This window comes from Protomyctophum parallelum (assembly GCF_964188405.1).
Source record: "Protomyctophum parallelum genome assembly, chromosome: 8".
NCBI lineage: Eukaryota > Metazoa > Chordata > Actinopteri > Myctophiformes > Myctophidae > Protomyctophum > Protomyctophum parallelum.
Genome location: NC_139703.1, coordinates 26,285,193 through 26,308,464, shown reverse-complemented (window position 1 = coordinate 26,308,464; position 23,272 = coordinate 26,285,193). Strand labels below are relative to the sequence as shown.

The 23,272-nt window shown below is 45.2% G+C and overlaps 1 protein-coding gene across 1 annotated transcript in view; it reads left to right on the top strand.

Annotated features, from left to right (window-relative positions):
• The window catches only part of LOC310862978 (receptor-type tyrosine-protein phosphatase gamma-like), a gene marked incomplete at its 3' end in the record, with an annotated part of 434,985 nt that overhangs the window by 328,502 nt on the left and 83,211 nt on the right, over positions 1 to 23,272 (top strand). The window contains 2 exon segments of the mRNA XM_083771100.1: positions 10,661 to 10,818; positions 22,830 to 23,022. Coding sequence (XP_083627226.1) covers positions 10,661 to 10,818; positions 22,830 to 23,022 — 351 coding nt within the window.

The window sequence follows — 23,272 nt, the reverse complement described above, 5'->3', positions numbered from 1 at the left end:
ATCAGCCCGGCTCACTACTCTAACAAACACTCCTTTGTTTCTATAATTCATCAAAACACAAAGACAACAGAGGTGCGTGCTTTATCCCATTCTGGGCGAGAGAACCCCTTTTGGTGTTAGCATTATGTTATGCTTTAGCTATTGAAAAATAGCAGATCTACAAGCTCGTAGCGCGCCACCGAGTGGCGCGCTACGAGCTTGTAGGTCTGCTATTTTCTTTAAATCGAAGAACGACTGACATAGAAACCCAGCTTTTTCAGAAAACGGTCAGGATGTAGAAGACATCTCCCCTGGTGGGAGTCTGGTGTAGTAGTAGCAGAAACTATGGCTGCTGCTCGCTTTTCAACACCTCTTTTCCCCTCTGCGTTCTCGTCTGCTGTTCTGTCCGGCGTATACGGACGCGTACTGTATATACCGCAAGTCTGACTCCTCCGTCTTCTGTAAGGCTCACACCTTGTTCATTTGGACACGAAACCCCCTCGTCGGAAAACAAATGCCCTCTGACTGAACTAGCCACTAGGCAAGCTATACTAGCCCTTCGGCCACTGCAAACAAATGCCACTGTTCCAATATGAAGTCCTATAGCCCCAAAGTCCCACTTGTATCAATATAGCAGCTGGCCAGTGGTGGAAAATTTACTCAAATATTTTACTTAAAGGTGTGTGTGTGTGTGTGTGTGTGTGTGTGTGTGTGTGTGTGTGTGTGTGTGTGTGTTTGTGCACTTATGCGTCTCTGAGTGTCAGTGATGTATATGCACCGTGCAGGCTGTGCACATGCGTGTCTGTGTGTGTGTGTGTGTGTGTGTGTGTGTGTGTGCGTGCGCATTTGTGCGTGCGTGCATTTGTGTCAGTATGCGTGCACGCATGGCTGCCAGGCGACAGAGCTGATGCAAGAGGCGGGGCGGAGTGACGGAGAGACGGAGAGTCTTTATCAGAGACACATACGAACGACCCTCTCTGTCTCCATCTCTCTCTCTCTCTCTCTCTCTGTGTGTCTCTCTATCTCTCCCCTGCCTCCATCTAACCGACAGTCTTCGTCTCCCGCTAAACTCCCCCCCCCCCCACCCCACCCCCCTGCCCGCCACGGTTGGGTTCAGAGATGTATTTTCAGCTCCGTCGCCTGCGAGGAGCGGGGGGGGGGGGTGCACGGAGGGGACAGGCACAGTGGGTTGGGGGGCTAGACCAGGTAAATGAAAGCTTCATAATGAAGTGTCGTCCCGCACACAGGTGCTATGTGCAGTGGTGTGGTGGTGGTTGGTGGGGAGGAGGAGGAGCGCAAGTGGCATATGCGTTTTAGGCACGTCGTGCACAGGCGCGAGATCACGCCACTGACCTGGGAACTGGCCAAGCGTAAAATGTGTAAAGACGCTGCTGTCGCGGGCAGAAACCTTGTATGTCCACATTTCAACGTTTTATTGTTATTTTATTGTTATTTATACTGTTGAAACGTATTATTAAGAAGAGTTTGTGACAAAGTAAAAACTACTGTACATTGGAACCAATGAAACGTATTAACCAGAGCTTGTAGCAAATTAAGGAATAACTACAATAGGTTCCATTGGAACCTAGGTTCTTTGACTTTGTGAAAAGTCACACTTGTGGACATGTCAGGTTTCTGCCTGCCAGCGACAATAAACTCCTTTCAATCACCACTCCTGAATGGACTTATAGTGTCACATATTATTCCATTCCGAACAGCGTTGGGAAGGAAAGGAAGAGGACATGTTGTGATAAAAGATAGCTCAGGGTTACTCTCATTCGACTTTTCCAAGGTCTCTATTTTCTCGTGGCAGCAGAGAGATGACCCCTGAACGTCTTAAGTCCTATACCAAAAATAGAAGATCGACCACAGTCACCACACGCCAACGTTGAAACACTTTCAACCGGCGTCCCTGTTTTGGGGCAGGCTATTGTATTCGCTATTCGCCGCACGGTGAAGTAAGTACGTATAGGACTTCCAGTGGTTCTAAAGTGGGGTCTGGTGGCCCTCAGGGGTCCTTCTCAGGACCTGGACAAATTAGTTACGTGACGTCTCGTTCAGAATATCACCTGATTTCAACTAACATAAATTCTGGCTCAAGACGGACGTCCCTGGATGAATCAGAGAGTCAGCGTGGCCAGATCAACTTAACTCATATCACAACTATAGTCAGATCTGTCCCAGAATAAGCTATATATTATATTTCAGTGAACTTCCGGTGAAGTCGACGTCCTGGAAATGCCGTATAAAGATCATCCCCATAATGGGCCGTGATCTGGCCTATAGTCCTGAACGTCCTCAACGTCACCGGAGGACATGAGCATCATAACGTGGCACAAGATCACACATTGGCTGTGTGTGTGTGTGTGTGTGTGTGTGTGTGTGTGTGTGTGTGTGTGTGTGTGTGTGTGTGTGTGTGTGTGTGTGTGTGTGTGTGTGTGTGTGTGTGTGTGTGTGTGTGTGTGTGTGTGTGTGTGTGTGTGTGTGTGTGTGTGTGTGTGTGTGTGTGCGTGCGTGCGTGCGTGTGCGTGTGCGTGTGTCTTTTAGTGACTACAGCTGTTTGTATAAGAGTTGTTGATAACTTCTAGAGTGGTTTCCGTGCAGCTATAGGGGACAGATCGCAGCACTGGGTTTCTGTGCAGCTATATATACATATAGGGATCAGGCACTCTTTACAGTTGTTCCCAACCTTCTCTGGATCAGGGCCCACTTGGAAATACTCTGTAATACAGGTAAAATACTCTGTAATACAGGTAAAAGTCGGGAATTGGCCTCAACATGTTCAGGTTCAGGTGTATTTGTCATATGTATAGATACAGAGTATAAATACAATGACATTTATTTTGCTCCGAGCACTGTCTTATAGGACAAAAACAAACATATATAGTGCAAGAAAAAGAACACAAACACAAAAAAGTGCAAAGTAGTAGTTGGAACAGGGTGTTTGTGGGATGGCTGGTGTCTTTAATGATGTTATGGGCTTTTTTTTCGTACAGCAAGTGGTGTAGATGTTGTGGAGGCTACAGGCAATGCTGTGCCGATGATTATAGATGCTGTTTTAACGGCCCTCTGCAACCTGTTGCAGTCCTGAGCGGCCGTGTTACCGTGTACCACACTGTGATACAGCCAGTTAAGACACTTTCAATTATTGTCATGGTTTGAGACAAGGAGAGATAGGACCCAAGTGCAGGACAGACAAACGGAGGCTAAGTACGATGCAAGAGGTTTTAATAGTAGAATTAAATACACAAGGAGAAACACTAGGAATAACTAGACTAGACACAGGTGAACAACTAACAAAATCAACACATGGATTGGCTGAGAGACAAACAAGACACAGGTGGAGAAAACTAATAATCACAGGTGGTGAGACAACACAGGTAACAAAAGCAACAGAGGAAAACCAAGGGACCAAAAAAAATACTACAACACAAAAGCACAACAGAAAACGTCACGGATCGTGACAATTATACAACGATAAAAGTTCACTAGTCCCTTGGTACTTAAGTAAGGTAAGATTTGCTCCACATTTTTACGATTTTTCAAAAATAGCAGATAAAAAAAAATAGCAGATCTACAAGCTCTACAAGCTTGTAGATCTGCTATTTTTCTATAGCTAAAGCATAACACAATGCTAACACCAAAAGGGGTTCCCGCCCCAAAATGGGGTAAGCCAAATTGTTTAAGGCGCCTCAGAAAGTACAGTCGCTGCTGCGCCTTCTGGAGGATGTACTCGAGTGACCATGTGAATGTGTACTCTGTGATGTGTACTGTATGCCCAGGAATGTAAAGTCATCAACTATACTCAACTGTACTTAAGTACTGTACTTGAGTAAATGTACTTAGTTACTTTGCACCACTGGCACACAGGATGGTCCAACAAGGCTATAATTAATGTATTGTGGAACACATCTTTCTGGTTTTCTTTTCTAGTAATAACTTTATTTATTTATAATGACTTTATTTATATAGCACTTTTCTCACAAAGTGCTCTACAACAAATTCACTAAAAAAAGCAGGAAAATTTAACACAATTAAATAGATGCAACATAGCAAATCAACAACTTATACAGCCAGCTGGCCAACAGTAGAAAGCATATTTAAAGATGCAATATAAAAAAACAACAACAATGTAATAGATAGAAAATACAAACAAAGTTTAGTGAACAAACATTCAACGGGGCATGGGGGGATGCTTTTCTGAATAAATAAGTTTTGAGAAGAGATTAAGTCAATGCGGTTTTGCCCCCTGAATGCTCGCGTAGCATTCGTAAACAAGATACCCCGCCCTGGCAAAGATATGTAAAGCGTGTATAAGTCATTTTTCCACCATCAAAATGTCAGTTTCCGAAAACATAATCCGTTTCTGTATGCACACAGTACGATGTTATGTTAATGCTTGGATTTATGTTGTTCGGGTCCACTTCCTCCACCTTTTTACATCAATTTCGTTGTATTGTCCGTGTGGGAATCTGCTTTGTAAATAAAAGGAGCCGTTGTTTTAAGAAAACAACCTTTTTCAGGCTGTACACAGTTTAAGCTCTGACACATACATGGAAATCAGTGTACCTTATAGAAAGAATGACGTATACACTTGGTTTACTGCCGTGCATCGATGCCTCCGAATGGCACCATCTTGTTTGCATGTGGAGGCTGTGCGCAGTGGTGGAAAAAGTACTTAACTGTGTTACTGTTTTACTTCTACATCCTGGCAGTTTTCTGAAAAAGCTATGTTTCTATGGCAGTCGTTCTTCGATTTAAAAAGAAATAGCAGACCTACAAGCTCGTAGCGCGCCACTCGGTGGCGCGCTACGAGATTGTAGATCTGCTATTTTTCAATAGCTAAAGCATGACATGATGCTGACACCAAAAGGGGTTCCCGCGCCAAAATGGGTTAAGTAAAATAATCAATACTGCAATATAGAAATTAGAAATACTTTGTTACAAGTAAAAGTCCCGGAATTAAAAATGTACTTAAAACTATTGGCATCAAAATGTATTTAAAGTACCAAAAGTAGAAAGTACTCACTATGCAGAATGACCAATTTCAAGTTTTCTGATGTATACAAATATTTCGAAAATAGCAAATCTGCTATTTTCAAATGGCCGAAATGTATATGGCTGAAGTGTTTAATGTATGTTTTGTAATAATAATGAAAGTCACTAGTAACTAAATGTTTCAACTAAATTTAGTGGAGTAAAAAGTACACTATTTGCATCTGAGATGTAGTGGAGTAATAAGTAAAAGTACTGGGAATTGGAAATACTCAAGTGAAGTACAAATACCTCAAAATTGGACTCGTGTACAGTACTTAAGTAAATGTACCACCACTGCTTCTCGGTTGGATGGAAAGCTAGCAGTGCTCTATGGCTTCACTCACACCTTTCCATCTAGCATACAACATTGATTGCATGCTAGATGTAAGCAAGATGTAAGTGTCATGGCCGCCCCAATGCATTTCCAATGGAAGTCACATGGTTTGATACAACATTTTGGACTACAAGCTGTTGTATGGCTTTCGGCTGTGTTTCGACTGCCCCCCTCCCCCCTCATACAACACAAATGTTGTGTCGAGCCATGTGACTCCCATTGGAAATGCATTGGGGCAAGATGTATCACACCCTTTGTATACAACAAGCATACATCAGTCTGTTGTAAAGGTGTGAGCGAGGCCTAGGGGTCCCCGAGGAGAGGATTTGAGAAGCGTTCACGTGTACATGTAGAATAATATCCCGTCTCCAGCTTCAGCCAGAAACCTTGTATGCAAAAAGCAAATACTTTTATTTCGATGGATCCAATGTAGTTATGACTGTTCTTCATTGGTTACATTTTTATAAAGCCCACAGACTTTACCACGTTCCATGTCATTATAGGTCAACATGTTTGGGCTACACTGCACTGTATGTGCAGTGTGCACTACTTTTGCACTTCTTTTGTACCACTTTTGTGCCGCTTTTCTGTGACTAATTATAAAATAGGGCATTATGAAATAAATATGGAGATACAAAAGTTCTGGTGGTGATAAGTTAGCCCGGCTAATAAGCCAGACTCAAATCACACTGTCGTGTGGTATTTCAGTCTGGAGATGCCGTGTATGGCATATATATATATATATTGTTTCCCGGGGGGGGGGTATTGCATACCGTGTCCCGATTGGCCACACCAGTTCTCTGGTGTAGGAAATGGGCGTGCAATTGAGCCTCTCCAGACTGTAATCCGCCGGCAGGCAATTTTATTTTTGCCAACGGCTGATTCGGTCTGGCTTATTATCCAGGTTAGTGATAAGTAGGGGTTTGAACCCATTTAGGAATATGTCCATGCATGGCTTTGCATTATTGTCTGCATTGGCCCAGCCTCAGACACACGACACACCAGACAGGGCCTTGTGCTTAGAGTGTCCACCCTGAGACTGGGAGGTCGGGGGTTCGATCCCCGGCCGGGTCATACCAAAGACTGTAAAAATGGGACCCAATGCCTCCCTGCTTGGCACTCAGCATCAATGGGTTGGATTGGGGGGGTCAAATCAACGAATGCTTCCCGGGAGCGGCGCACCGCTCCAAGAGATGGGTCAAATGCGGAGAACTCATTTCACTGCGGTAACGTGTGTGACTAATCGTACGACTTTGACTTTGACTTTGACTTTGACGAGAGGAATACAAAATAAAGAAAGAAACTACCAACATTTAAGAAAGTAAGAAATCGGCAACTAATTCAAGCCAGTGAAGGTGTCTCATGAAAACACACAAAGAGCCAAAACTTGGGAAGTAATTCATGTAACAGTTTCAGCGTGACAATCACTGTACGTCTGGGAGAGAGCGAAGCACCTCAGTGGACGTTCTTGGAAGGGGATAGTACCGGCACAGCGCAGTAGAGAGGCTGTTTAATATGCACACGGAAGGCACCGCTTGGCCGTGTCATTGTCTAGCTTTTGCATTTAGATGTATATTTACACGAGGCCCTTGTGTCAGCACGGTGTCATTTCTCCCCTGTTTGCCCACTCGAGCGTCGCTGCTCCCGCCGCACTCGTATCGTGGCATTAAAATTAACTCCCCCTCCTCCTCCTCCTCCTCCTCCTCCTCGCCGGCACAAATTACACGTCCATTAATTCAACGAGCTAGCCTGGCTGGTGGCTTTGAAGTCTCCACTGACTCAGCACTGTGTGACCCTGATTGGCAATTAATTTTTTAACGGGTGAAACAGCTTACAGTGTTCCGTACAGTTACCGGGACAGCCATGTTGGCCTCCTGGCTACAGTAGGCACGCACAGTAAAACGCTTAGTGGTGATTTAGCCGTTTGTAACTCTGACAGGGCACAAAGGTATAACCAAGCGGACCCTTATGGGTCCAGTCCATGTGGTTACCTTTGTGACCCTGTCAAAGTTAAATTAAATTTTCTGTGTAAGAATTTAGCTAAGAGGAATATACTCTCTCTCTCTGTCTCTCTCTCTATAGAGGAATATACTCTCTCTCTCTGTCTCTCTCTCTATAGAGGAATATACTCTCTCTCTCTCTGTCTCTCTCTCAGAAAGTGTCTCTCCCTTTGTACCAGTCTGTGTCGCTACTGCTGCGGTGTCATGCTAGCCAACTGTTGGTATTGAAGTATGCCTGAGAGCGATTCTCTGCGCCTCTATCTCCCTGTCCTTCCTCTCTTCTCTTCTCCTCTCTCTCTCTCTCTCTCTCTCTCTCTCTCTCTCTCTCTCTCGGTCTCTCTGTAGCTTGGTGTGTCTTCTCCACGTCGTCACTGATGGGGGGGTTTAATCCCAAAGCTCTGCCTTTCACATTCAATCTGATGTGGTTCCGCTGCACACTGCTAGCGCGCTAAGCTCCCCCCTTTTCATCCCCATCTCAATAGGATTCCCAGTTTAGTTATGTATTGAGAAATATGGAGCAGAGGCAACCATTTATCTCAGCCTCCTTTTGTTCCCGTGGCATATTTGAGGGGATTTTCTACACAGCTGCTATCTTGATTTTGCCCAAGAAATCTGGCTGGTCGTCTTGGCAGTTGGGACACCCCGTTCCATTTTCTCCCCCACACAGTATTTCGGACAGACTCTTTCTGGTTAATGCTGCTGCGTTGGACAGCAGGTGAGCTACAGCTAGCTGCCCATTATTCACAGTGTGCCCCGATGGAGAGCCGTCGCCATTAAACAGGACTGTGTAAAGGAAAAATGGCCATTGCCTCTTACTGGGATTGAGTGTCTTTGGAGTGTGAGATTTGTTCGTGACAAGAACAGACTGCTGACAAAATGGTTTTGGATGAAGCCACCCAAGGAAGATGCCAGCAGCATCGACTCACAGGCAGGCCTGGTTGCTAAAAAATAAAATACAAAAAAGAAAAGAAAAACACCTTTGTGGGATGACAATCACCCAAACCAAGATGCTCCCACTCTCTGGCGTTGGCACGGAGTGATGTTTTAGCAACAACAGCATGCTTAAAGCACATTGCTTCTAAGCACGCCTCACCATCATCAACAAATTAATCCTTTGTTCTAAATTGTGTTCGCAGCATCAGCCACCGTCGTTTAGCCTTACAGCCCGCCACACAGTTTTCACATCCTCTCCAAGGCCACCAACACCTCGAGGGGAAACATCTGAACAAAAGGGATGGACGCCCGGGTAGTCGCTGAGATGCATATCGCTGTGATTATGAACTACTTTTATTCCTTTTCATTGAATGCCCTTATAGGGTAATTGGATATGTTTCACTAACACAGGGGCACTGTAGCTCCTCAGGGAACTAATTGCCATACAAGTAGAGTCTCACGTCCTTTTAAGCACAACCTCTGTCATTATGGGTTTGAATCAAGGGGCCAGCTATGCACTCCAATGTTGAAGCGCTGGGCCCTAGTGGTAAGAGGAAGGACTGCAGGCGGACCCGTGGATTCTTGACGAGGAAACCCCGTGCAACCGAGCGCCCAATGTTAAAGCCCAGCTGCACTTCCGCATTTGGACACCAAAATTTGGTGTCCAAATGCTGAATCAGCGAAAAAATGAGGAAATAGACGGTACTTCCGGCAGCCTTCCGGGTGCTTCAAAACGCCACTAAGCAACTTCCACTGGCGGAGGGGGCGGAGCTTCGCGGCAGTTCAGTCTCTATCCTTTTAATACTCTATGGTTTGAATGTTGGTTTGTGTTGCATTCCCCTCCCCCACACACTCTAAATCAGGGTGGGCAACTGGCGGCCCGGGGGCCATATCCGGCCCCCACCTTCACATAATGCGGCCCGCATGTTAATATCAGAATACTGATGTAGTATTGTTTTCAGCTGTTTACAATTCCAAACCCGCTTTAATTACTTCATGACTAGTATTAAATGACTAGTACTTAATGACTAGTATTAACATGTTATTGTCTTTTTGTGTCCAATGTAGTTTTTGTGTCCAATGTAGTTATGTTAACAGTTCATAAAGTTAACATGACTATAACTAAATGCATTTGAAATTCAATAAAAAGGTTACTTTTCAGGATTCCAATTCAAAAATAGCAATTCAAATTCAATTCAATTCAATTCAAATAGCCGATCTACAAGCTCAAAGCACGTCACATTGCCACGCGTTTTGAGCTTGTAGATCGGCTAATTTTGCTATGACAGTAATATGCACTGTATAGCCCCTCTGGCGTGAGTGTGGAAATATAGTGGCCCTCTCCATCGTCAAAGTTGCCCACCCCTGCTCGAAATAGTCCACCACTATTTGTGGTGGACTATATAGCTACATAGCAGAAATGGCTCTTATTGATAGTGAAAAGTAGAGACAGATATAGGAAACGAGGCGAGAGAGACGGAGAACGACATACAGCGAAGTTCATCGGGAATGGGACTCGATCGAACCGGGGATTGGCAGTCGGGCTGCATTATAGGAGCCTATACTGTATTTACACTAAAGAGTGTTTCCTCCTTTCAGTGTGGGTTAGCGTCAACGCTTCAGCCTTGTCCTAGCTGTTCTGGGCGGGAACCCCTTTTGGTGTTTTAAACATTATGTTTTAATTCAGCTATTGAAAAATAGCAGATCTACAAGCTCATAGCGCGCCACCGAGTGGCGTGCTACGAGCTTGTAGGTCTGCTATTTTTGAAAAGTCGTGAAAATGTGGCGCGAATCGAACCTTTTTAACTAAAATATTTGCTTCTGGGGGGTCCCTGGAACTACATATTTTGAGATGGGGGTCCGTGTGGCCCAATAGAGATAATTCTAGGGGTCCTTGACATGAAAAAGGTTGAGCACCGCTGACATAGAAACATGGGTTTTTCAGAAAAAGGTTAGGATTTAGAAGCCTTTTTTTTATCGACCTCAGTCAAAAATGGGTTTTAAAGAACTTGCTGCCTTTTATACCATTCTAACACCCTGGCTTGGTAACATGATGTTGTATCGTGGGCAATTAGTTGTTTACACCAGCAAACAGCAAGGACATAATATAGCTGTTCAATGTAATTGTGTCAATAGTGGTTACTGAACAAGGTCACGGAACAATGCAAATAGAATCACTTTCACAAACCCAATGGCTGGGGAAAACTGTATAGGCACCGCACCAAAAACCTGCGTCGCTTTGCGAGAGCGTGTCCTGTTTTATCGATTTCAGCGTGGGTTTAGCCTCCCATGTACGGATGAATGGACTGGACTGTTGTAAGCGCTTTGAGTTAAGCACTGTGCACAGAATAGACATTGTCCCTTTTGTGTTCCACAGAGAAGGAGACCTTCTTGGAGCCGTTCGTGTTGAAGGACTTGCTGCCCTCCTCCCTGGGCAGTTACTACCGCTACACCGGCTCCCTGACCACGCCGCCCTGCACCAAGGTGGTGGAGTGGATCATCTTCAACAGGCCTGTCCTTGTCTCCTACAAGCAGGTGAGCCACATGTAGCCTTTCTTATTTTTTCTTATTTGTTTTTAATCTTTTTTTCTCTGTTCATGCTATATGGTGTCTCATGACTGTTGTTGTATTTGTTTGTATGTTTTAAACCACTACTCTCTGCTGTAAACCTAATTGCCCTTCTGGGACATTAATAAAGACCTTGAACCTTGAGGAAGACACGCACACACACACCCCCCCCCACACACACACACACACACACACACACACACGTCCCCCACACACACACACTCACACACACACACACACACACACACACACACACACACACACACACACACACACACACACACACACACACACACACACACACACACACACACACACACACACACACACACACACACACACACACAGTATCATCGGTAACACCTGTGAAGGAAGTATAGAGAAGGGGCCCGAAATTAGCAAGAGTGTGCATTATAGAGCCTATTGCAGGCACTAGAATTCAGGCTGCTACAGTATGCTGACCTCACACCTACTGTACGTCGATATAACACATGTCTGAGCCATAATATAGTGCCAGGGGGCTTTGTCAGAGTAGCCGTGTTACAGTACCCGTCTGTTGGAAGCCTGGAACTCACCTATGCTTTCTATGGCATAGCCAGCTCCCGGCAGGATCCGCCGGGAGAAACTGTGCGCAGCTGCTGGACATGAGACTAATTAATTAGAGCGACAGAGAGAGAGAGGAGTGTGTGTGTGTGTGTGTGTGTGTGTGTGTGTGTGTGTGTGTGTGTGTGTGTGTGTGTGTGTGTGTGTGTGTGTGTGTGTGTGTGTGTGTGTGTGTGTGTGTGTGTGTGTGTGTGTGTGTGTGTGTGTGTGTGTGTGTGTACGGGTGTGCGTGTGTTTGCGCTACTCTATGCCAAATTGAAGTGGACATCAAAATGGGCCTATAGCGGTCGGATCTGTATAGCAGGTATACTTATATAGTGGTGAAAGGTAGGCTTGCAGGTGTGATCCTTGCTTCATTGAAAGTGTCCCTTATCTTCTGTGGACATATACTGTATTTGTATGCTGTGTTGACGGAGTCTGTTTGCACTTCAGCCACTGGCCAAATGAATGCCGACGGTGCTCCAGGAAGGGATGCAATTTTAAAAACAGTTCCATGAGCCAGAACACCAAAAAGAAAGGACGGGAGGGAGCACTCAATTGGGCTTCAAGGCTTTACCAAAGTGCAAACTAACCAACAAACAAAGAACTACAAAGTATTCTGAGTCAAAATGAAGACACAAGTCTGAACAAGACGCAGCGAATCGAACCGAGTCTTTGTTTGCCCCACGGCACCTAATTAAAGCCTTGAAGGAAATTGAGTGCTCAAATACTTGGTTCTGAAGTGGCTTTAGAACGTGTTTTTAATACTGTGTTGTGTTTCATGCTTATTCTTCTGACAGGACTTAAATACATACATTGTTGAGAGAAATAGGATGTTTATATTCATGAACATAAATAGTATTAAATGATATTGCAGAGAATGAAAGAAAAACAAAACGTGCGGTCCTAAGTGTTTCTCATTTAGGCATCCGACCCACTATCCGAGTGTTCCTGAACAGAAACAACTAGTTAGCATAATAGGAAATAGCAATTTCATTTGGTGGGTATAGTTATTGATTGATTGTCTTACTTGATTTAGTTTTACTTCTGTTTAACGTCCTTATAATTTACTCACTGGGCCTGTGCTCACATACAAATGGATACATCAAAGCAAGGCTATTATATGTTCTTTTAATGTTCAATAAATTCCAATCATTATTGTTCTGCCACGATTCCCTATTGAATTTATGATGCATTGTTTTGTGCATGGTGAACCTCATGGCATGTAGCCACATTATACAGTATGTGAGTTGAGAATAAAATACTTTGTCATTGTGAATGTGTTTATTGGCAATAGGCAAAGCATTAAGACTGTTGACATTAATGACGGAAACACTTTTGAATTGATGTACGTTGTAACTATATGCACCCCGCGCAGAGGCGGATTCACCGTTGGGCTAGGGTGGGCTGAAGCCTCGGGGCCCATGACTAGGGGGGCCCCTGAAAAATATTATTATTTTTACATAATATATATATATATTTTTTTTATATATAAAATTGTAAAGTATTGAAATCCAATTCAAGTGAAATGTGTGAAACTTTATTTCTATTTACTTTACAGTTCATTTAGATTACACAGGCGAGGCGACAGACAGGTCTCCTCCCCTCCTTTTTTGACTCTTTGGTTTCCTCTCCTCTCCTCCTGTGTATGACTGCGCCGTATACGTGGCGACTCCGGCGAGTTCTGTATAGATAGAGGTGGAGAGTCTGGAGACGTAACAGCAGGAGCAGGCAGCAGTGCTGCAGCAGTGCAGTCCGTACTGTTAAAAGGCCAACGGATGGAAGTGTGTATAAAAGCACGGCTGTGCGCAACAACAACGAGAGGGGAACTAACGTTAGCTTTGCATTAGCTGGTTATAGCTATAACGTGGTTATCACTACAGCACAACATAAGCCTCCAGTCCGGTGTACTTGTTGTGAATGAAACAACACGTGGAAGCTAACATTAATCTGTATTTCTCCAATCTGTTAATACATCTTTCTTGTCCTGGCATCACAGATTGGTCATTGAGCCTGTTCAACAGGATGTATGCCATGCGTTACGCCATGCATTACGCCATGCGTTACGCCCTCCTGGCATCACAGATTGGTCATGGAGCCTGTTCAACAGGACGTATGCCATGCGTTATGCCATGCGTTACGCCCTCCTGGCATGTGAATGTCTATCTGAGGCTACACCCTCCCACATGACCAGCTGTAGGGAATTGGCATAATGACAAAATTGGAAGAAAAAAGGCCGCATTGGAACACAGCACAAAGACTACAGCTCATGCTCGGCTGATGGTTGATTTGCACGTGTCTTTTGTGTGAAAGTACATAACGTAGCAATAGTCTGTGTGTCAATCAGGCCCGCCCAGGGAGGCTCTCCAACGCTGAAGCGCTCGGCCCTACTGGTCAGAGCGGGGACTGCAGGTGGACCGTGGATTCATGACGAGGTGCAGCCGGGGTATATCGTTGAGTGCTCGTTTTCACCAAATTTTGCTGTCGCTCCGGTCCTCCCTCTATCCTTTTATAGGGCTATGGTATGGTTGATATGGTATCAATACTTCAAACAGACCCACACCCCCCAAAGCAGAGATGGCAGGGGCTGTTTCTCAAAGTCAAAAACAGAATCCGAAAAAGAAATCATGACAAATAACTCTCTGTGGGAGACACAAGGCATGCTGGGAAAAGTCTATCCTCGTCCAACGCACACCCCGGGATGCTACAGTTCAGGAGTCCAGAGAACACAATGTGTGAAAAGAAGGAGAAAATGAATTAGTCTGTTGACTATGATTAGCATTGGAAATCCCACTGAGCCTCTGTTCCTTAAAAAAACAAAGGCATGTCACATGCCGAAATGTAGGCCATGTGAAATGGTTTTGTGAAATTTGTATTACATACTCCGGAAGAACGTTTCACACATTGAACAACTACTGCATCTATAAGCGCAACTCGATTAGCTAAATCAGTCTTCCTTTTATTGTTGCTTCATCTACTGTATATATGCCAACCCTGGCTGTTTAGATAACTCCCATTTCCCTCTAGGGATTAAGAAAGCTTTCTCTTATTTTATCCTATCTAATTTGATGTTACGCTTTGTGTTAGCAACTGTTAACAGTGTACATTTAAAAGCCAAGCTTCTATCCGTGGCATATAATCGCTGGCTGAATCGATTCCTTCTTTCAACTGTGGGCTCTCTTTTACCCACACAATCCTTGGAGGCTCGGCTACTATACAGAGGCCATGCATGGAACCATCTTGCTCTTTTGGCCTGTTGATTTCTCTTCGGAGTCAGAATCACTTGAAGTCATTTTTTGGAGTTTGCCACTTGGCATTATATTGCACACTTCTGAGAAACGATACTGTACATCCATACAGTAAGTATTATCATGGCTCTATATATAGTTTGTGCCACATCTGTATTGGATGCAAACATGTGAAACTAAGCACGGTGCTATAGAGACTGTAGCCTAAGGCTGTATTGGCTGAAGTACTTGTGCGTAGGCATAAGGTCAAGGTTGTACATAACAGCACTGCTTTATAAGAAGGGTGTGCTTTAATGCTAATAGGGAATGGAACCTATCCCCGGGCAAAAGCCACCAACAATTTGAATAGAGTAAACAAAACAAGATTATTTATATGATGAGTAAATATTATACACATTGTACACTCAGGAAATATAATTGTGTTGCTGTGTACTGTGTACTGCATGGAACGGTCTTTCCTTCACCCCCTGTCCTGTCCTGTCCTGTCCTGTCCTGTCCTGTCCTGTCCTGTCCTGTCCTGTCCTGTCCTGTCCTGTCCTGTCCTGTCCTGTCCTGTCCTGTCCTGTCCTGTCCTGTCCTGTCCTGTCATATCCACTCCTAGCTGCCTCTTTCCCCTCACAGAGCACGTGGCAGATCCGTAGCCCTAATGAGACCAAATGAGTTTGCTTAAGAGCACTGCTGGAGGAAGCCAAATGTGAACGACGTGCTCACCTTTTGTTGGCCGGGAGTAAGTGAGAGAGGAGGGAGAGAGGCGGGGCCACGGGACAGCGGCAAAGGAGAACGAATGAGCTGCAGAAAGGCAGACCGCGGCTACAGTAGCATTACTGTATGTGTGTGAGAGAGAGAGAGAGAGAGAGAGAGAGAGATTTAATGGAAACTACAGTTACTGAGAAATGTCCACTCTAAGCTTGATAGCATATGTATAGCAATACTAATGGAAACAAATGTCCAGTATCTGTTGGACCACACAAACTCATTCTAATGTCAACTACACACACACATGTAAAGTTGTTGGTGATTTTGACGTTGTTTAATAGGTTTAATTAAAGTCAATTACGGTTGTTTTAATAGATAGGACTTTTCTGTTTGAATGAATGGGCTGTCTATGGGAAGTATCAACTACGTAGCACCTTTGCTGGCAAGATGGCTGCGGTCTGAATATGGCCATAGAATATGGTGCAGACCATAGATATTTAAAACAACAGATGCCTCATTGGCTGCTGCAGTCGGTTGGAGCCAGGTGTGTTGACGAGAGGGGCGGAAGAATTTACACTGGTACGCCGGAAGAGTGGACGTACGGCACACTACGTCACGCTGCCACTCAAGTGACTACTGGCCAATCACAGCGCATCTTTTCCGGGACTTATCAGACCCGAACATGCGCTCTGCGACTCACGCTCGTGCTTCCGCGGGCCTTCGCAAGGAATCTCTGGAATTTCTTTGCCCTCCCTTGAGCACCTTCGCTCCAGAGCCGAAAGGGGCGTCTATGGTGCAGACCTCCACCACCAAGGCATAATAGAAATCCGCCCAGTATGCTCATTTTAAAGTTAGCGCTGGTGGTGGCGATAGAGGAAGAAAATGTCACAGGGGTCACTGCAAATCAATTTAGTTTAGTTTTTTTAGTCTTCCTGTTTGCACAGCAAAATGTCTCGGTCACGGACAAACAGATGGACAGAAATCATTCCATGACTTCCTTGGCAGAGGTCATGATAAGACCAAACACACCGTGTCGCTACAAAAAGGAACGTTAAAAAGTTTGTTGTTGTGCTTGCTTGTCTTGCGACTCACAGTGAGACCACAGCTGTTCTAGCAGGCTGTAATAGAGCGGATTTCAGGGTGAATTTAGGAAAACAAAGGGCTTTAGAGGGGCGTGTGGGGGTGAAGAGAGAGCGAGAGAGACACACACACACACACACAGAGGGAAGATGGAACACAGCATGCCTCCGCTGTGCAGGACTGACCCTTAGCATGATTCAGTTGGGTCCAGATTCTAGAACATTGCACCAACATTGAATCACACTGTGTGATTCGGAGAGTAGATTTTGTCTCTTGGCCCGTGACTGAGTGTCAGAGCTCGAAGTGTTTTTCCACCTTTCTTAACCACTTAAAAATATACTTTGTTGACTGGAGTCCCCCCAGGCGTCTATAGGCACTGTAATAAATGTGACACAGACTCAGTCTTCACACTATACCGCTCTGCCATGACTGAAAACCCCATTCACATTATAACAGGCACCCTCCTTTATTTCACTCTACACCAAATATCTCTGCCCAAAATGGCCAAAAGGACAAGATCGAGATGGATGGAGAACTCATTATGGTGAGCACAAGTCAAATTCAGAATCTGAATTATTTGTATTGCCTCGTGCAGCTTTGCACAATCATAATAGAAGGAATTTGCCTTGTGAAACATTTACAAATTTACTAAAATATGAAGATATGGAAGTATTGTACTCGAAGTACTTTTAACTATTACTTTTACTTTAAACGTACAATAAACTGACAATAACAATAGTCTGGTTGGCCGACCCACACTATAATTAAAGCTAGCTTTTAGAGAGATCAATGCTCTGGCTTTTAGGCCACTCACCTGAAATGTCTCCCCCTAAGAGGAATATGGACTGTGTGTGTGTGCGTGTGTGTGTGTGTGTGTGTGTGTGTGTGTGTGTGTGTGCGCGTGCATGTGTGCGTGTGACTGTGCATGTGTGTGCGTGCGTGCGACTGTGCGTGTGTGTGCGTTTGCGCGGTGCGCGCGTGTGTTTGTCCCACTCTCACAGAATGGATTAGACTCCAGTGAGACTGTGATTTCCACACAAAGAGCACATCCTCCCTCCGACGGGGCCCTCGGAGAGTTTTTGGCTTCCACAGAAACGGTCTGTTCCAGGGGGGGATCGACATGCTGTGGATTAGGAGATTGGAGTCTGATTAGGGTGTTTGGGTAGGGGTGGCATTTCGTCCCAATACAGCCTGGCATGGGGCCGTGTGGCGTGTGTGAGAATGGCTGTGCGTGCGTGTGTGCGTGTGTGCGTGCGTGCGTGTGTGCGTGTGTGCGTGCGTGCGTGCGTGTGTGCGTGCGTGCGTTGATGTGTCATCTCTGACTGCCAGCATTTGCTTTTGGACCGCCCACATACTGTACCACCTGATGTGGTGAAAATTATGCAGCATATGGTAATTTAATTTAGCCAAGCATGTGAGGTATAGTCCACGGATAGTTTAATGTCATCTCCTCCACCTGCGCCGACCATTATCTGGACATGGACATGGACATGGACATGGACATGGACATGGACATGGACATGGACATGGACATGGACATGGACATGGACATGGACATGGACATGCCCTACACACATGAATAGCCACTTTTACACAAAGATTGTATACATTAAATCTTTTGAGTCTTTATTTTGTCGTAGACAACGACAATGAGGAAAATGTGTCAATACCTGAGCCTATGCGACTGTGGTCTGCTATATACGGTATCAGTCCATTTTGTGTCTGCGTTTTATAAAAAAGAAATGCAAATCTACCGATAACTGCCGTCAAACAATGCCGCGGTATAGACGCTGTTGTGTAACACGTCACGCCTCAATTTCCATAACGTGGCATGCATTGTGTATAAACACACGAGAGGAATTGGCTTCACTAGCAGAAACGTGTTTAGCTATAGCTGCTGAAATGTCGACCTTGTCCCCGTTCTCCTGTCTTTTCTAATCGGATGTTTCCGTTTAAAGTGCCGACAAAGCTTGTACCAAAAGTAATATAATACAGAGATGTAGCGGTTAACCGCCTGGAAATGTTCCTGAGGTGTAGTTTGTGGATTGAGACTATACTCTCTCTCTCTCTCTCTCTCTCTCTCTCTCTCTCTGTCATGGATATTGTCACATTGGCACACAAAGATCTCTTTCCTGGGGCTACTTTTGTCATTCCAAAACCCCCGTTCTATAATAAAGAAACATTCTGAATGGTCTGCCGCCTCTCCATAAATCTGTGTATAAATCTCGTCTTTCATTACTGTTGCAGCCGTGGCTCTAATGCCATAATTATGCTGTCTGGTCTGGACTCACTTGGCCTTACACTCACCCTCTCTCTCTCTACACACGCACATGCGCACACACACACACACACACACACACACACACACACACACACACACACACACACGCACACACACACACACACACACACGCACAGACAATTTCATAAACATAATTCTCCACCTGCGAGACCAGTTATGGTACTACACATCAATCTCAGAAAATTACTTTATTAAATTTAGATTCTCAGAAATACACACAGCAGTGCCTTATCTCATCTCTCTCTCTATCTCTCTCTCTCTTTGTAACAATGCAGTATACCAACAAACTTGAACAAATTTAGACACACGCGCATGCACGCACACATGCACGCACACATGCACGCACGCATGCACGCACACACGCACGCACGCACGCCTCCACAGGTCCACAGTGAGAGTTCAACAGTGAGTCTCTTGCAAACTTGCAGCATGCATAAACAGCTTTCAACATTCAACAACATCTTCCACCCTCCTTTACTTGTAACCATGGCAACCACCTGTTTATCCAAATAGCTGGACACATAGCAGTCAGAAACACAACTACACAAGAATACGGTACAGACACGTCACAGACACAGGCAAACACATTGAACTGCACCGAGTATTCCGCACGCACGCACGCACGCACGCACGCACGCACGCACGCACGCACGCACGCACGCACGCACGCACGCACGCACGCACACACACACACACACACACACACACACACACACACACACACACACACACACACACACACACACACACACACTACCAGTAGGGGCGCTGTTTTTTATTTGAATACAGTCAGTTCCATCTGTTAGTGTATACCTATCTGTTACCTACAGATCTCAGGCCTGGTCTTGTCCTACATGCAGTATCTGATCATAATTCTTTACTAATATTTTTTGGATGGACCAATTAGAATTGTATCATCTTGAAAGCTGGACACCACACTATATAGGATTATTTCTTGTTGCACCCTTCTTTCTCTTAGTTATTTGTGAATTCCTAATTTATGCTATGTCGTACGATGCTGTCCCGCAGATTGTAGATCAGCTATATATTTTTTGGCCGCAGGAGACGGTCGTTGGACAAAGTATACATTTGGCTTACTGTTGATCAACCATTGCCAGACACTGATGCGGTGCGGTTGCACTTTATATACTCAATCAATCTGGATAATTACCTGAAAATCAAATGCATTGTTACCGTATAGCTTGGGAGAGTTACAATAGACGTCACAGGGGATTATACTGTATATACTGTACAGTTATATACACACAGCCTTTCCAATTTACAATTTACAATTTAGGCATTTAGCAGACGCTCTTAATCCAGAGCGACTTACATTTAAGCAAGAACAAAAGCATGGGAATACATCACATAAAAGCATTTATCATTATTTGTGTTTGTTCTCCTTTATTTATTTCTCTTTTTGATCCATTGTGTACTTTCTGTGTCTGGTTCATCCTGTCTCTGCCCTGGCATCTCTCCTGGGAGGTGACGGAGGATACCATGCACACGACGAGGCATGCAGGGGGGAGGGAGGGAGGGAGGGACAGGGCCACGTCCTGAGTTCACTCAATCAAAGCACAGACGCTCACAGCCTGCCTTAACCCACCTGAGACCAGATTCTACTAAATGTTTTCTGAATCATGACAGTTTTCCAAAAAAAAAGAAATCACGCCTGTGTGAACTGAGTGGTGCAACTACCCCCCCCCCCTCTCTCTCTCTCATTAGCAGGCAACTGCAGCACTCTCTCTCTGTTTCTGGCACAAAAGCACCCCCTACTGGTACTCATTCTCATGCTCATTAACGTCACAGACACACATAGGCGGACACAGACATTGCTGGGTGGTTGCACCACTCAAAAACTGTTTCTATATCAGCGGTTCTCAAAATATTTCATGTCAAGGACCCCCAAAAATGTTATTCAAATAGAGGGTATGCGCATGCATGACGTGAATGGCAGATCGAGTGACAAAGTGAATTTAATGTTTTTTAAAGACATCTAATGCAATCAGATAGGACTTTTCTGTTTGGATGTAAGGCCAGAAAGTAGTTTTCAGGCGTTCCCGCATAACTTCCGGGTATGATGATGATGTCACACGCATACCCTCTTATTGGCCACAGACCCACATCTGAGAAGTATGTTGTTCCAGGGACCCCCCCTCCCCCCAGAAGCATTGCTGTGAAAGAATATACATTCAAAGATTTGCACACGTTTTCAAGATTTTTCAATAGCAGATCTACAAGCTCGTATAGCATAATAATGCCGCACTATGAGCTTATAGCTCTGCTATACAACAGCTGAAGTGTAAAACAATGGTTGAAGTGCTAAGGTGACACAGCAGACAGTTGCGTTCCAGGCCTTATTGGGTTAACACTGATCCGTATATTGGCCGCCGGAAGTAGTAGATCTGTATCACACAATGCGTCCATTCTGCACCGTATCGTGATCTTGTAGATTGTATCTGTTTTGGGGCGCACGACACTGGTGTGCACCCAGGTATACATCGTCCTCTATTTTTCACTGACGCTGATCCTGGAACAGCTGATTGACACTCATGGCACTCAAGAGGCACGGGGGGACAATTATTGGTTGTCATCATCAGTGCGTGTTCCTAGACGACATGAAACTCTCTCTCTCTCTGGGGCACCAGTGAACTATGGTTAATTCATAATGACAAACTCCTGCAAAACAAACCACAGTAATAACCCCCCCCCCCCCCTCCCTCCTTTGATGTACCCACGAGGCAAATCAATTTGCCTCAGCGAATCAGTGGTTGACACAGCCTGTACCGATAGAATTGTAATCATCTATAATGCTTGTCTGTTTATTCACAGGGGGTTGTTGCGTCCCCATGCAGTTGATTTGGACTTATTCCTTTTCTCCCGGGAATGTTAACCTCCAAAATGGTTGCAGGGTGCAGAGAATGTTAACCTCCAAAATGGTTGCAGGGTGCAGAGGGAGATGTGACGAATGAAAGCAAACTAAAGTGTTCCCAGTACTGCATGTAATAACTGCATAACCGCAAGCACGGGAGCATGCAGGCGATATAGTCCGAGACGCGTCCGCGTGCCGGACTAATGCTCCGTGGGATTTTGTATGCGGTCCCCTGTAACAACGCACAGCAAGTGTACTTGATTCATGAACTAATTGTTCAAATCGTCCAGTCAAACAGATTAACCCATTCTGACCTGAGATCAGATTCACACGAGGTTTCCACTGGACATACACTGGTCTGATTAACCGATTCTGACCCGAGATCAGATTGAAAAAATTTCAGTCGTTCTTCGATCTTTCAAAAATAGCAGACCTACAAGCTCGTAGCGCGCCACTCGGTGGCGCGCTATGAGCTTGTAGATCTGCTATTTTTCAATAGCTAAAGCATAACATGATGCCAACACCAAAATGGGTTCCCGTTCAGAATGGTTCAAATCAACAGATTAAAAGTAACATATTCCAGTGAAAACAACCCAGTGTGTTTTTTAGAATATGGGACGTCTCTCTCTAATATTGATATAAAACGTAATTGTAAATTAGCATCTGTAGACAACGATTGTCCCTATATATACTTCTCCTCCACGCTTTAACCCATTGTGGGCTGCAGGAACCCCTTTTGGTGTTATAGCATTATGTTATGCTTTATGCTATTGAAAAATAGCAGATCTGCTAACATAGCTTTTTCAGATAACTGTTTTAGGATTTAGAAGCCTTGTTTTTTTTTTAATCGGCCTCAGGTCTAAATAGGTTAATTATAGCAGCTCTCTGGCTCCGAGCAGGGCAGCTGGCCTGAGTCGTTCGGAGCACCCGGAGCCATGTCCCTGCATGCTCTCTCTGCCCAATATACCACGGATAGATTGTTTATACGTGTTGTTTAGTTGTCTGTCTGTCTCTGTCTCTGTCTGTCTGTCTGTCTGTCTGTCTGTCTGTCTGTCTGTCTGTCTGTCTGTCTGTCTGTCTGTCTGTCTGTCTGTCTGTCTGTCTGTCTGTCTGTCTGTCTGTCTGTCTGTCTGTCTGTCTGTCTGTCTGTCTGTCTGTCCGGTCTACCCCTCAACGAGCTGTGTTCTGGTGTTTTCAGCTGGAGGCGTTCTACTCCATCTTCACCACGGAGCAGCAGGACCACGTCAAGTCGGTGGAGTACCTGCGCAGCAACTTCCGGCCCCTCCAGAACCTGGACGGCCGGCAGGTCTTCAAGTCCGCCGTGAAGGACGCGTGGCTGCCCGACCTGACGGACAGCGGCGGCAGCCTGTACGGCACCGAGGCCTCCAAAGGTAGGGGGTTGGGACTAGCAGCCTGTACGGCACCGAGGCCTCCAAAGGTAGGGGGTAGCCTGTACGGCACCGAGGCCTCCAAAGGTAGGGGGTTGGGACTAGCAGCCTGTACGGCACCGAGGCCTCCAAAGGTAGGGGGTTGGGACTAGCAGCCTGTACGGCACCGAGGCCTCCAAAGGTAGGGGGTTGGGACTAGCAGCCTGTACGGCACCGAGGCCTCCAAAGGTAGGGGGTTGGGACTAGCAGCCTG